This window comes from Schistocerca gregaria, chromosome 6, assembly GCF_023897955.1.
Source record: "Schistocerca gregaria isolate iqSchGreg1 chromosome 6, iqSchGreg1.2, whole genome shotgun sequence".
Lineage (NCBI taxonomy): Eukaryota > Metazoa > Arthropoda > Insecta > Orthoptera > Acrididae > Schistocerca > Schistocerca gregaria.
The window spans coordinates 134,414,331-134,430,705 of NC_064925.1; the positions used below are offsets into that span (position 1 = coordinate 134,414,331).

Genomic DNA, 16,375 nt, shown 5'->3' on the forward strand with positions numbered 1-16,375 from the left:
ATTATATAATGTTATGATAGCATGGTCTAATCGAACATCAAATGTCCCAGAAGGTACCTCATTCTGTCGGTTACAAGAGCAGCTCACCCAAACACTGGCAAAATTTACACGCTACGTCACGTAAAAAAATAGTGATTTGGAAGACTCCGTGTAAACAGTACATTTTGGCCACTACACGTCACGAAAACACCGCCACAGAGCGAACAATAAAATTTTGAGCAAAACAGGTTGCATTTTGTTATTGTGGACTACGGAAAAGTCTTAGGTCAATGACGGATCTTGAAATCTAGGTGAAGACAGAATAACAGTATGTTTTGTTTTAATGATTGACGTAAGTCGTAGTAAAATTAACAGAGAACGAAGGTCTTTAAAACTCAAACCAAATTACAGACTTGAGGTAACTCTGTGGGGAGGTGCTAAAACGTGTAGAGGACTGCATGCAGAAATAGCAACTACACCTGTGATTAGGGCAGCTCGTGAAATTAAAGATAACAATAGAAGAACATGCCACAAACTGTAACCAAAATAAGCAACACAAACTGGGATATGAAGTAAGCAAGTAGCGTGCTGGACACAATCTACATCGCGCTACCGTACTTTACGACAGTTACGTTTCATTAATTCACCTTGAGTACGGTAATCAACACCATCGACAGCCGGAGGTGATACTGTCTTGACACAAGTCTGGTGATGAATGCCCACAATTGATGTTTATAACCCTCACGCTCCACTTTCAAAAACCTCTACGTGGGGGAATGACTCCATGATGTTGAGTAGAAACGTCCCACTTTTAGCCTAAAATATGCACACTGATATACATGAGGTTGGCATCTGCCTGGAGCCGTGTTTCTTGGATTGGTCACGCATTCCACGGTAAGCGCAGTGGCAGGGCGACTCAGTTCGAAGGATACTAAGAATTTTTGTGTAAGAGAAACAAGAGTTCTCATGCTGGTGTCATGGCATCTTGGCCATTAATATGTGCAGCGAGGAGGTGAAAATGTTAAACCCAAACAATCTGTAAAGGCAGCGGTGGCAGGAGCGACCCCTGCCCACAGATAGACCAGTGCTTTGCCTGAAGCACACAGTAGCCTCACTTCCACAAAAGTGATTTCCCTAAATCACTGAAGCAAATGTCGGGATGGTCCCTCGAAAGGGCACGGCCGACTTCCTTCCCCATCCTTCCGTACACTGATGAGACCGATGACCACGCTGTCTGGTCTCCTTCCTCAAAAACAACCTACCAACCAACATCCACAAAAACTGTCCATCTCCCTTGGGAGCCGTACCTCTCCTGATGAGATTCACAGAGTTCCTTTTGCCGACAGCAGGACCTTGCGGCTACACCAGCAGTGAACCCCCCCCCCCCCCCCCCCCCCCCAGTGAAAAAAAACGACATCAAATGCACACAGGTATAGAACGCATGAAATATTAACTACGCAACAATGACAATGAAACAATACGACAGTAATGTCACAGCTCATTCTAACATTTATGATGGCTTACATAATAATTGACGAATATGGCTGCTAAAGGCAATACATGAGATAAAGTATGTGGTGGGACATCTATTCCATGCGGGCTGCACCTGACATTGGGAACACCATCTTGCACACCGCTCTGCCCGCAGCAGTGGGCAACAGGAAACAAATCGGTTCATGGCACAGTACCAATACAGGAAGCAAGCTACGACGAAGATTGACCTACAGCAATGCCACGGATATAGATGCCAGTACCTGCAAGAAATTTGTTCCCTCCTTACAAACAATAATTACTATTAATTCAGAGCGAGTATATATGTTTTACTGAAATGTGTCAAATATTATGTGGGAGTGGCATAAGGACTGAATTAATAACAAAGATTTTACCAAGCAACAATTTTTAATGTGAAGTGGCATAAAAAATTTGCTGAGAGTTGTGCGGGCTACTCTTTTAGCTGATAGAATTAGGTAGCTTCTAGTGCATTCGAGGTTCGATTACACCTTGCTATGATAGCAAATTTTCTTTTTTTAAAGTATTTGCTGATTATTTGGTTTACAGTTTTCTACAGACCTGAAACGAAACTTGACTTGTTTTTTAAATTAATACCCTCGAGACGAATAACAAATCTAAGTTATGAAAATCATGATCTCTCATACCGACACTTGTCAACACTTTACTTCTAGTATTTCTTCAGCTCTACAGACGAAGACAGTGTAATTACACTGAATAACCAAAGAAACTGGTTCACCTCCATAATATCGTCTAGGGGCCCCGCGAGCATTCGGAAGAGCGACAGCTTAACAGTGGCATGGACTCGACTAACGTCTAAAGTAGTACTGCAGGGAACTGACACTATGAATCTTGCAGGGCTTCCATAAATCCGTAAGACTAAGAGGGGCTGGACATCTCTACTGAACACCACGTTGCAAGGCATTCCAGATATGCTCAATAATGTTCATGTCTGGGAATTTTGGTGGCCAGCAAAGTGTTTAAACCCGAAGAGTGTCCGTGGAGCCAGTCTGAAGTAATTCTGGATCTGTGGAGTGTCGCGTTGTCCTGCTGGAATTGCTCATGTCCGTCGGAATGCACAATGGACATAAAAATGCTTCAAATGGCTCTGAGCACTATGGGACTTAACATCTGTGGTCTTCTGTCCCCTAGAACTTAGAACTAGTTAAAGCTAACTAACCTAAGGACATCACACACATCCATGCCCGAAGTAGGATTCAAACCTGCGAACGTAACGGTCACGTGGTTCCAGACTGAAGCGCCTAGAACCGCACGGCCACACCGGCCGGCCCAATGGACATAACTGGATGCAGGAGATTACACAGAATGCTTAGGTACGTGATACCTGTCAGAGTCGTATCAAGACGTATCATAGGTCCCATATCAATCCAGCTGCACACTCTCCACGACATTGCAAAACCTCCACCAGTTTGATTAGTCCCCTGCTGACCTCCAGGGTTTATGGATTCATGATGTTGTCTCCGTACCCGTATACATCCATCTACCCGATATAATTTGAAACGAGACTCGTCCAACCAGGTGATATGTTTCCAATCATCAACAGTCCAACGTCGGTGTTGACAGGCCCATAGGAGCCATAAAGCTTTGTGTCGTCCAATCACCAAGGGTACACGAGAGGGCTTTTGTCTCCGAAAGCCCATATCGATGATGCTACGTTGAATGGTTCGCACTCTGGCACTTCTTAAAGCCCAGCTTTGAAATCTGCAGCAATTTGCGGTATGGTTTCACTTTTGTGACGTTGAACGATTCCTTTCACTCGTCGTTGGCCCCGTTCTTGCAGGACCTTTTTCCGGCAGCAGCGATGTCGCAGATTTGATGTTTTATCTAATTCCTGGTATTCGAGGTACGCTCGTGAAATAGTACTACGACAAAATCCCTACTTCATCGCTATCTGGGAGATGTTGTGTCCCATCGGTAACGCGCCGACTATAACGCCACAAACTCACTTAAATGTTGATAGCCTTCTATTGAAGCAGCAGTACCCGATCTAACAGCTGCACCACACACTTGTTTTATATAGGTGCTGCCGACCACAGCGCCGTATTCCTCCTGTTTACCTAACTCTGCACGCTTGTCCATATCTGTTCCTTGGCACTTCAGTGTATATGTTTTATAGACCTAATTCAAAAGGTTCAAATGGCTCTGAGCACTATGGGACTTGACATCTCAGGTCATCCGTCCCCTAGAACTTAGAACTACTTAAAACTAATTAACCTAAGAACCCCACACATCCATGCCGGAGGCAGGATTCGAACCCGCGACCGTAGGGGTCGCGCGGTTCCAGACTGAAGCGCCTAGAACCGATCGGCCACATCGGCCGCCACTGTACGATTAGAAATGGTTCTGGTGGTGAATATAAACGTACCTGTGGCTGAGTGCTCCCTCTGGTCGATGAAGTCGATCAAGGGCTCACCGGCGAAGCCCGGCACTGCGGCCACGCAGGTGAGCGTCATGGTGCCGACGTGGGCGTCCGTCAGGTGCATCTTGAGCCTCGACGTCGACCACGACAGGTGCTCGCTGTCCGGATCGCGGTGCTCCGTCTGCTGGTAGTGGCTCCCAGGGATCTGCACACACCAGGGTGTCACGCATTAATGTCACGCGTGTGTAGAGCGACGGGGATTACATAACATTTTAGTCAGAGAGTGCCCCGTGCGGTTCGTGAAAGGACCGATATCTAAATGGCAACGTGCATTACAAATGAAGGGAGAAACATGACACAACGCCGGACACAATAAGCTGAAACAAATTTCTCTGCTGCAAAGTCAGTGAAACGTGACGGCTGTGAAATATCAGGATTCATGAAGCGCACCTGTGCAGAAGAAAGGGGTGGATAGAGTTAAGGGCACACGACATCTGTCGTGCCAATAAAGTTAATTATATCATTCGAAAATCATTAAATAGTATGATACACATAACACAACCACCCTCAATTCTTTAGGGACTAGAACTCAAGTTTATGAAATAGCCTCAGGCATCTCATTACGTTAAAAATGAAATAATGTATTAAATATTTGACGTTACGCATTTAAAGCCTGTATACGTGAAGAAGCAGAACCTAACTACGTTGTATTGATATGTGGTGTCAGTTCTGACCGTAAAGTAACTACATTACGAGAAATCAAGAGTTCCGTCAACTACAGATATTGAAATGAAACTATGGTTAAGGTTGAGAATTTATGCTGGGCCAGGGCTCAAAGCCCGATGCTCCACTACTCTAAATGATTGCCTTAACCGTCCCGGCCAATACAAATTCTCAACCACAGCTATCACACACAAGTAGCGTCCCCGTCAATTAGATCCACTGCTCTGTAGCATACCCAAGTCCATATACCTTTTCAAGTTGAAGATGGTTGTGATGATGATCCCGTTTCGAGATTACAGATGTTAAATACATGGTGAACAGACGCTAACCACTAGCCACTTCTACGACCACATACATACTATGAACAACAACAGACTCACAAACAGTATATTTGGTGTAGGAAATAGTTGAATGAAAAACACCAACTGCTTTGAAGAAGTAGAAGAAGACGTTAAACGAGTAGAGATTAGAAATGAAATGATAAATGCGAGAGACATATAAAAAAGCACTCTGTCTGCAGACCACGAGTTGCGTGCAGGGACCACCCGACCGCCGTGTCACCCTCGGGGGAGGATACGGATAGGAGGGGCGTGGGATCAGCACACCCCTCTCCCGGTTGTTACGATGGTATTCCTGACCGAAGTCGCTAATAATCGGTCGAGTAGCTCCTCAATTGGCATCACGAGGCTGAGTGCACCCCGAAAAATGGCAACAGCGAATGGCTGCATCGATGGACACCCATCCAAGTGCGGACCTCGCGCGACAGAGCTTAACTTCGGTGATCTCACGCGAACCGGTATATCCACGGCGGCAACGCCGTTTCCCGCGAGTGACATCTGCAGAAACAAAATTATGAGCACGAAATTTGAAGTAGAAGTAAGGAAGAAAAAGGGCAAAATATGGACAGAGCAAAGGATACAGAAACACAGCCAAAGAGTGAAGAGGTTTCGGGAAGAGCAAAAAAGGAAGGAAGCAAGAAGAAAATGAATACTTATTTAATATTCCGGTTAATCACTGTCCTGGTGTCAAAAATGTGTCTGAACGGCTCTGGGTGCTCACAATGCGGATTTACCGTATCTCGCGAATCCCTGCAGAACTTAGCGAATGCTATGAGCATTGGCGCTAATGCCTGGGGCGGTACCTGTTTCAATGCCTCTAGTTGGTTAAAGCCCTGATTTCTCGTAATCTACTAATTACGTTAGTTTTATCCATCCGTACACTAATGAAGTCAAACAAAAATGTGTGAAAACGTTTCAAAATTAAATTTAAAATTTAAACAATGGGTTATCCAGGATGGAATGTAACAATATTATGACAAGGATAATTCAAAATTGTTAAGGATTTCGTGGCCGCTTGTTGACAAACTGCCTATTGGCTTCTGTCTCGGGTTCTTCGGCCGACGTTCATCCAAATATTTTTCTGACATTTCGTCAGCACGAGTGGCTGGCATTGTCAGACCTTCACCCTCCATTGCCTCTGTGGTCATGTGTGTGCGACATGCGAATATTCACACATGCAGAGTATGCTGACTTGGTGTTTTTCTATGGTTTGTCCACTGGGAATTCCAGACCTGCTGTGCGAGGATACCAACAACGATTTCCGAATCGTAGAGTGCCAGATAGCAGCGTGTTCAGCAGGATGTTTCATGGATTGCTTTAGCGTGGTTCGCTTCCCAGGGTAAATGTTGTCTCTGAACGTCCCGTACAACAAACTCTTAACCGGCCGGGGTGGTCGAATGGTTCTAGGCGCTACAGTCTGCAACCGACCGACCGCTACGGTCGCAGGTTCGAATCCTCCCTCGGGCATGGATGCGTGTGATGTCCTTAGGTTAGGTGTAAGTAGTTCTAGGTTATAGGGGACTGATGACCACAGACGTTAAGTCCCATAGTGCTCAGAGTCATTTAAACCATTTGAACAAACTATTAATGGAGTTGAGAATATTCTTCAAGTAGTAGAACGCAACCCTACTACTAGCTCTAGAAGAACTGGTGCCCAACTTGGTATTCCACAAACACCAGTGAATCGCACAGCACTAGAAACACGGTCTGTATCTCTTTCATCGGCAGAGTGTACAACATCTGCATGAAGAAGATGCTGCCACCCGGAAAGAATTCTTTCGGTGGATCGTTGCCAATGATCGATTAATTCGGCGTATTCTGTTCACGGATGAGTCAACATTTACCCGCAACGTAATCAACAACACGAGAAACCCTCATAGATGGGCAAATGAAAATGTGCTCTCTACAGTGGAAAAGAATTTTCATCAACGTTTCTCAGTCACGTGTGGTGCGGTATTATTGATGACCAACTCGACGGTCCAGTTGTTTTAGATAACCGTCTTACTGGGACACGGTATCTTGACTTTCTTCAAAATGCGTTACCAGAATGCGTGGAGGATATCCCTTTGGGAATACGAGCTCGTGTGTACTTTCAGCATGACGGGCTCCTACACATTCCGTACGACCAGTGACACAGTATCTCAACACAACGTATCCTCGTAGTTGGATCGGTCTCCGTGGGGTCATTGGTTGGCCACCGAAGTCACCCCATCTTACCCCACTGGATTACTGCTTGTGGCTGGTGAGCGACGCCTACAAGCGCAGAGTGGACACAAGAGGGGAACTTTTCACTTGTATTTTGTAGACTTATGCCCACGTAAAGGAATGGAAAACTGAGCTCCGAGCGGCGACTCAACACCTGTCTACAAAACCAGCAAAATGCATTGAAGTTGACAGTGGGCTGTGTGAACAGCTTCTGTGACGAAACGTACACAATTAAACCAACCATAACATAACAGTATCTTAATTTATCGTCACCTGCACCTTTCCCGTTCCTAGCTGTTTTCTTTGGTTTACCCGCAGAGTTAAGAATAGGGCACGTGTTTATTAGAAGCTTTTGTTTAGAATCACCTGTAGTATAACCTGTCAAAGCATGTACCGTTCCTCCTGACTCGCCCTGTAGATGTGAGAGCTGTTCTGAAGGTAAGGTTCTATTAGTTGTGGAATGGAAACTACAGTGAAAATCAGAAGTGATTTATTTACAGCACTTAGCTGCGCCCTGTAGATGTGAGAGCTGTTCTGAAGGTAAGGTTCTATTAGTTATGGAATGGAAACTACAGTGAAAATCATAAGTGATTTATTTACAGCACTTAGCTGCAGTTCCAGCTATTTCTCTTCACAGTCGCTGCTGCGACTTAGACATGTGTCGTAGCTTTCCAGTACTGTCGCCTGTCATTTCCAACAATTCTATACGCTGGTCGACTGCTCGCTGTCTGTACTTCAATGCTGTTCCCGTGGCCAGCGAGTAATGTGAGCAGGGGTAGCCTATTATGGGTTGTATTGTGGGTGGTCAAACACTTTCCAACGAAAACGCTCCAGTAGCATCTTCATTGAGAATTGTTATGAAGAAGAAAATGAATGACAGTTGTGTTATGTGGGTTGCTTGAAATCAGGCGAAATCTCTCAAAAGCCACTCACACTTCGCAGGAGACACTATTTGCGTAGGTATCTTTACACGTTCACTGTGCACATAGAACTGAAAAGGGCAATGTTGTAAGATCGTTGAGTGTACTAGACATTGCCCAACATATCTGTGGAAAGCTTCATCGGGTTTTCTCTGTGGTTTCCATTTCTTGCCCGATCGGATCTTGCTTTCTGAATAGCCCTAGTTGTCTTTATGATGAGGAACAATGCGTATGTCGCAATCCGTTACTTCAATCTTAGTGGAAACCACAAGAAATTGGAAAATCTGACTGTTGGAAGAAGCTTTCTCATTCTTGAACTATGGATAGACAGCTTAAAAAAAGATTTGTGTGTATGTGTGTGTGTGTGTGTGTGTGTGTGTGTGTGTGTGTGTGTGTGTGTGTGTCTTAACACATTAAAATATTAAATTGGTGGTGTCAGCGATAATCGAAAAATTATATTGGAGATACGAGGTGTTAACATCATATACATCATAAAACAAAGAAGTAGAGCTCTTACTCGTAATAAGCGGTTGTTTCTCTCTCCTCTGACACGTCAGTCTCGCTTAGAACGAGCGCTTCGACACACTTCTGCAGCTGGAAACTGAATTGATTGATTTACGATGTAACGTGCTGACGGTAAGTCCGATCTCGACGATTCTTCCATTCCAGTTCCGCGCTCTATGATGAATATCTTTAAGATTGTTACAATATTTGCCACCAAACACCATCACTGTTAGTTGGCGTAGGTCGTTGAACAGTTCTCTTTGAACAGACTTCTTTTCGGCATGAATAATGGTTCAGGACATTATATCATTCGGCATGGTGTCGTATCTGATAGACTTCGTCACCCCTCCCCACCTGGTGAAAACAGCATACTGCGAAATTTTTACCAGACAGTTTTCTAAACTGCTCCGGTTCATACAGGAAGAGGCCACAAAGTGTCAAAAGATAAGAACGTTCAACATTGGCTCACTTCTACCCTGTAAAGGCCTAAAGACGGAGGATAATAGAGTTTACCGTATGAATAGCAAGCAGCAACGTACGTTAAAGACACTGCTCAAACAGGCTCACGATACACGAATTTGTGCATTGTCACTTTATCTGCTCACTGGTCTTCTCAGTGGATGGCGTACGTGGGGTCACTGATTTAAGACGTTTGGTGTAATCCTGGCTACACATTTCACTGCGAGATATTGTGAAATTTTAGAAATTTAGCTCAAAATAAGTCGTGCGGAAATTTTACATGACTGACTTTATCTCCTTCATCTCTAAATTGGTATAAGGCTAGTACGTTCAATTTTTGTATAATTAAAGATGAAAGATTTTTCAATTACACACTCACGATCCTGGGAGTTTCCTCTCACATTACTCTGCCTAGTACCTTCTATACAATTAAAGGCCGGGGAATATTGTCATCAATTAGTGGCGCTACTGGCAATCAATTTCAAAATAACATGAAGGATATTAGCAGTACGATTCTTCGCTCACCCGAGTACGTACAGATGCTCATAAATAATATAGGTAAAATAATAACCAAGATGGCTGGAATATGGTAGGTCAAAAGCGCTAGGATTGATTAGAATGGCACACAAGCAATCAGAAAGAAAATTTGAACTGTTTGATTCTGTAAAGGACTGACAGAAAGCGTTGTTAGTGAACATTAAAACATGTGTCAGTTTTTTTTTTCTCGTCAGTCGTCTGAATGATTTGACGCGATTCCCCCCCCCCCCCTCCCCCAACCAATTCCTCACGCGCTTACGAGAACCTGTTAATACAGAGCAGCACTTGCACTTGTACTATACGTTCTCAATTATTTATTGAGGATGATGCGATCTCTGTCTTCCTCTATAGGTATCTCAAATGCCATGGAAATTATTCTCTGATGTCTTATCACATCCCTTATCATCCTGCATCTTCTTCTTGTCCAAATGTTCCTTTCTTGGCCGATTCTGCAGGAACGTCGTCATTCCTTATTATCAATGAAAGTCGCCAACCGCTGGGTGATTGAGATGTTATTTTATTTTATTTTTAATAACAGTTTCGGCATTCCACGATGCTATATTCAGGCTCCGTACGCAACTCTAAAAAAATAAACGATGTTTTCACACAGTGCTGTGTATTCTCTGATATCGTGAATTCAAAACTGTGTCCCACGTGTTCCATTCGAAGACTTTGTTGCAACTCTAGTTTTGAATTCACAACTTCGAGGAATATATGGCACTCCATGAGAATACCGTCTACTCTGAGAGACGCATATGGGGTCTGAAAATGGCACTGTGAAATGCCAAAACTACGAGTACTAGTCAAAATAAAATAACATCTCAACCACACGGCTGGTGGCGAATTTTATTGATAATTACTTGACCAGATGATGTCTCCCGTCCATGATGGATCAACAGAGACTCATTACATGTTAGTCTATCGTATATTCAACATCATTCTATTGCACCAAATCTCAAACACTTCATTTATTCTGTCTTTCGGCTTAGCCACAGCCCGTACGCGACTACGACACAACGCTGTGCTTCAAAGTAGATTCTCACAAATGTCTCCCTCCCCTCACATTAAGCCGATGTTTGACACTAGCACACTTCTCGGCTAGAAATGCCTGCGTTACCAGTGCTAATCCGCCTTTTACTTCCATCTTCCTTCATCTAACATCAGTTATATTCCAGAATGAGATTTTCACTCTGCAGCGGAGTGCGGGCTGTTCTGAAACTTCCTTGCAGACTAAAACTGTGTGCATGACCGAGATTCGAAATCGGGACCTTTGCCTTTTGCTGGCAAGTGCTCTACCAACTGAGCTACCCAAGCTTTACTCACGACCCGACCTCGCAGATTCACTTCTGCTAGTACCTCGTCTCCCATCTTCCAAACTTCGCAGAAGCTGTTCTGCGAACCTTGCAGAAATAGCACTTATGTAAGAAATAAGAACTTGCCAGCGAAAGGCAAAGGTACCGAGTTCGAGTGTCGATCCGACATACAGTTTTAATCTACCACAAACTTTTCAAGTGTTATACTGCTTCCTTTCTAGCAGAACTGCTTTCCTTTGTCTTCTTCGTGGTTTCTAGATTTGAAGGTTATAGCCGATCTTATTTATGCTAGAGTAACTCATTACACTAGTCTTCCTTTGGTGTAGTACTCGTCATTCGTATTCTGTACTCGTCATACTGTTCATTCCATCCACGAGGTCTTGTAACTCTTCTTCAGTTTCAGTGATGGTAGCAACTTCATCGGAGATCTCATCATTGATATACTTTCACCCTGACTTAACCCCACTCTTTAAATTACTTTTATTTCTATCATCGATGTACAGATTGAACGGTAGGTGCGGAAGGTTCTATTTTTGTGCTACATCCTTTTTAGTCTTAGCATTTCGTTCTTTGTCTTCCAGTCTTGTTGTTCCCTCTTGCATCTTGTACATATTGTGCATTACCCGTCAGTGCCTACAGCTTACGCCTATTATTCTGAGGATTTCGAACATCTTGCATCATTATACAATGTTAGACGATGTTCTTAGATAGACAAATCCTATGAATGTGTCTTGATTTGTCCTGAGACTTATTTTTGTTTTCAGTCGCAATATCAGAACTGCGTCACCGGTGTCAATACTTGCCTGTAACCCAAACTGATCGTCAACAAACAGATCTACAACAAGCTCTCCACACATCCTGTATATTATTCTTTTCAGGAACTTACAAAGATGATCTGTGATGCTCAAGCTATATTTGTCGCACGCATCTATCTTTCTTATCTTCGGGCTCGTGTAGATAATATTTTTGTCAGAAAGTCTGTTGGTAAGGCTCCAATCTCACAGATTCTACACATCAACTTGAGTTGTCGTTTGGTTGCCACTTGCCCCCAGCAGTTTTAGAAACTCCGAAGGGATATTATCTTTCCCTCCTACCTTAGTTTGTCACAAGTCTTCCAAAGCTCTATTTGATTGTAGTACTGAATCCCCTAGATCCTCCACATTTCTTTTTCTATCACATCAGGTAAGTCCTCCCTCTTATAGCGGCGTTCTACGTATCCCATCTGTCTGTTGTCTTGTCTGAGTTCAAAAGCGAAATTCGGATTTCATTGTTCACGTGCATGTCCTTGCTTTTAGTTTCACTAAAAGTAAATTTTCCTTTCTACATGTTGAATCAGCCTTTCGTTAACCGTAACAGCGAGCGAATTCGAGCATTGATTTGCACACTGGACTCGCATTCGGGAGGACGAAGGTTGAAATCTACGCCCTACCGACCATATTAAGGTCGTCCATGTGTTGGCTAAACCACATTCGGCAAATACCGGGTTGGTTCCATTGTACAGAAGATGGCGACTTTCGTTCCCCATCCTTCCTCCTTCTCCTCCGTCAGTAATGACTGTTGACGAGACGTTCAACTCCAATTTTAGTGTCCTTCAGTGACCATTTACTTCTCGATTTCTTATTCTTGCAGCCATTTCGTCTTGGATTCCCTGCACTTCCAGTTCAATTCATACGTAAGTGACGTGTACAGCTGTATTCCTGTCTCTTCCTGAACTTTTTAAATTATTTTTTCCACTAGTTGTAGTATTTCATCGGCCACCCAAAGTTTATTCGTAGTTACCTCCCTTGTGCCAATGTTTCTCCAACTTACGTGACTGTCATTTTTCCCTCCCATTCATCTTGAACTGAATTGGTTCAAATGTGTGTGAAATCTTATGCGACTTAACTGCTAAGGTCATCAGTCCCTAAGCTTACGCACTACTCGACCTAAATTATCCGAAGGACAAACACACACACCCATGCCCGAGAGAGGACTCGAACCTCCGCCGGGACCAGCAGCACAGTCCATGACTGCAGCGCCTGAGACCGCTCGGGTAATCCCACGCGGCTTGCTGTAACGAACGATTCTCTTAAACTTAATCGTCCCTTTGATCATTACTATATTGTGATCTTAGTCTATATCTACACCTGGGTACACCTCACAATCGAGTATCTTATTTCGGAATCACTGACCACGGTATAATCAAGCTCGAATTTTACCGTGTCTCCAGGCCTCATACATCTGCTCTTGTGGTTCCGAACAGTTATTCGCTTTCGCTTGCTGAAATGTAGTGCAGAGCTACATTACTCATTCTCCTCTAACATTCCTAGAACCAAGCCCATACTCTGCCATAACGTTCTCTTGCATTCCTTTCCCTAACACCACCTTCTATTTCACTGTGTTTATTATATTATAGTCTTCATTTACATATTGAATTACCCGCTCACTAGATTCATATACCTTCTCTACTGGTTTTGTCGATTCTAGTGAGAACGACGACACCCTTGAAATGTTTACAGCTACTCATTCTCTGCCCTACTGTCCAATTCATTAACATCTTTCCATTCCGCCTCACTGACTCTCTTTATGCCTATATTGGGTCTTTACATTTTACTTTACAAATTTTCTAGCTTCCTTACTACATTCAAACTTTTGATATCTCACGATCCGATTCGTAGATTATTCGATCTTTATCTCATATAAAACGGCCTCTTAACAATCCTCTTCCGGTGATTCGATTGGAGAACTTAGTTACTAGTCAAGGACGTTACCTATGTACCACGGGAGATAAACAGAAGAAAACCGTAATTCATTTTTGTGACGCTGGAAGTGGAACGGCGGCCCAGAATGCCGGGTTGCCGGAAGCAAGTTTGCACGTCTAAATGGCTGTCTGCGTCGACTACCTCTTGGTCTTCCCGCCGCAAACAGTTCCGGGCGGACAAGTTTTTATTGTAGTCAAACAAAGGTGCAGAACGTTGCAGCGTCAGCGCCGCCTAGATTAGCATAAATTTGCATCGTCTGTTCTGCGCAAGTCCGCTGAGAGCCGTAGATGCGGGCTAATCTCATCGCACGGAGGACTGTCGTTTTAGCCTGGAGCAAATGACACTTCGAACCTGATGAAAGCCAGAATTTCTCACCATTTCTGAGAAATCTGTGCTTCTATGTGCTTTTCCCTGCCTCACCGTAAGGTAAAATGATTAAATTGCTGAAATGTTGTTTCTTATGTGCCCCTCTCGGGGGTTTTCTGCGGGATGTACCACATTTTTCCTTATCTTTATTGTTGTTTCATCCCTTCACCTGCCCCATACGGGCCGGGGATTGGGTGTCAGCGAATACAATTTGCTGCTCTTCAGCCGCATCAGAGGAAAACTTAAAAAAAAAACTTAATACAAAACCAGCATACGGCGTTTGACGAAAATAAACGTTTATACATTAAAAATATAGTACGTCAGTTGCATAAGTTGAAATATGGAAGGTTGTTTCGGTGATTAACTACAATATATTTATTTTATTTATTTATTTAACCTGATCAGATTGGTCCCATCAGGCCCTCTCTTACATCGGACCAGTGTTTCACACATGCAGCATTTCACACATCAGAGTTACATGATGACAATAGTTTAAATAAGAAAATTAAATTACTCTAGTCACAATATGAACAAAGAGCAATGACTAAGACCTAATGAAGTAAGTACTGGCAGTATTTTTACAACAGGTGCTATACATACAAATTGTGATAAAAGCAATAATAGTAACAGTAAAAAAATCAAATAATAATGATAAACATGAGAAAAAATGGCAATAGTAATGAAGATTTGTGCAGATGTACATTAATATCATGGTGTGTAAAGTAGATGTTTACTAGTATAGTGCGTTTTGGGGAAGGAAGATTTTAGGAAGGGGAAAGAGGGAAGTAATGAGGTGAATTACATTCATGTACAGAGGAAGGCATTACTATTGCTTAAGTAGATACGTGATTAACTGTTTTTTGAAGCCGGACATGTTTTTAAGTTCTCTAACGTAACGAGCGACGTTACTCCAGAGTAGGTTTCCCGCTACTGTAAAGGACTTGGAGAAGGTGACTGAGCGATGCAGTGGAACAGAGAGGATTTTATTATGATGGGAACGTGTGTTTCTGTCATGTTGTTCCGACATAAGCGTTAAGGACGAGGAGAGATATGAGGGGCAGTGTACATTTATAAGGCAGTAAATGAGACAGAGTGTATGGAAATCTCTGCGTTCGTCTGCACGCAGCCAGGACTGGTGTAATGTGATCAAAAAGTCGAACGTCACAGATATATCGGACGCAGGCATTCATGGCCAGTTCCAGACGTCGCGAATTTTCCTGAGAGAGTGTAGGATAATATCGCTGTAGTCAATGATTCGGAGTATAAACGTTTGTACTAATTTCTTCTTCAGATCGAAAGGGAAGAGTTTTTTATATTTTTGTAGGACATGAAGGGATGCTGATGTTTTTTTGCACACTGCAGTTGCGTGCTCTGTCCAATTTAGATTTTCCTCTATATGTTGACACAGATGAAAATAAGTGTCGTACACGAACATATAAAAACAGAGAGCTGGATAAAGTAAAACAGTAAGTTCGATGTGTGACTTATTAAAAGGTGTACATGGATGAGTGAAGACATGAGTGGAAACAGACTGCCAGAGAGAAGGGTATCAGTGAACGTAGCATTTAGAGGTAGTGGGTAGGAGAGGGTTCGTAGATGTGTGGTTGGAAAAGGATGCGGGAACCAAGATTTGCGAACTGAGTGAAGAAGATTAGAGGGAAAGGGAGCCCTGACGACGGGTGGGTGGTAGCGAATTCATATGTCTATGAGGATGAATCATGTGGTACATGTTGCAAGAGTCTTATAATGGTCATTACAGTACAACAACAGCCGAAAATAATAAAATGTGAACCCCAGATGCGTACGATAGAGTACACATCTAAATACTAGCCATGTATCGTCCATATAAGCTCAAGCTGTTGTGGCCTTCCGCACCAGACATCACGGCGCCTAAAGTATCAGCAACCAAAATGACAGCCTGCAGCCGCGGGTTACCCGCCCTCAGGCACACTGAAGCACTACACAAGCGAAAGGCAATATCGATGAACGGCCACAGCAACAACCACAATAACACCACAGCAAAGACACGAGCGGCCACAAGGGACCACTACCGTCCCACATAAACATAAGGAAGAGTTCGCTGCAGATCCGGGAACTATTTTCACACGTCAAACTATGTGATGGAAAATAGTTCCGAGGTACTCATCCGCCGAAGCGCTATAAAGGCCGGCCCTCGGCCGCACATCGGCAATTCATCGACCACCAGCAGACTTGGATAGCTGCCGTCCCGGCAGATCGGCTTGGATCTTCTCGCTGATCTCTGGATTAGGCTTGGTATATCAGAGACGTCTCTGGTGGAAACTAGTAGGAAATTATTTCAGTTGTTTTCTATCTTATTCTTGTATGTAGTTGTGATTCGAAGACGGATCACTGTTTTGTTTTGGTGATATACTTGGAGAAA

At 43.5% G+C, this 16,375-nt stretch overlaps 1 protein-coding gene across 1 annotated transcript in view; it reads right to left on the bottom strand.

Annotated features, from left to right (window-relative positions):
- LOC126278372 (uncharacterized) overlaps positions 1 to 16,375 on the bottom strand; it is a 538,771-nt gene that overhangs the window by 20,860 nt on the left and 501,536 nt on the right. The window contains exon 5 of the mRNA XM_049978444.1: positions 3,875 to 4,073. Within this exon, the coding sequence (XP_049834401.1) occupies positions 3,875 to 4,073 (199 nt within the window). The remainder of the gene's footprint in view (positions 1 to 3,874; positions 4,074 to 16,375) is intronic.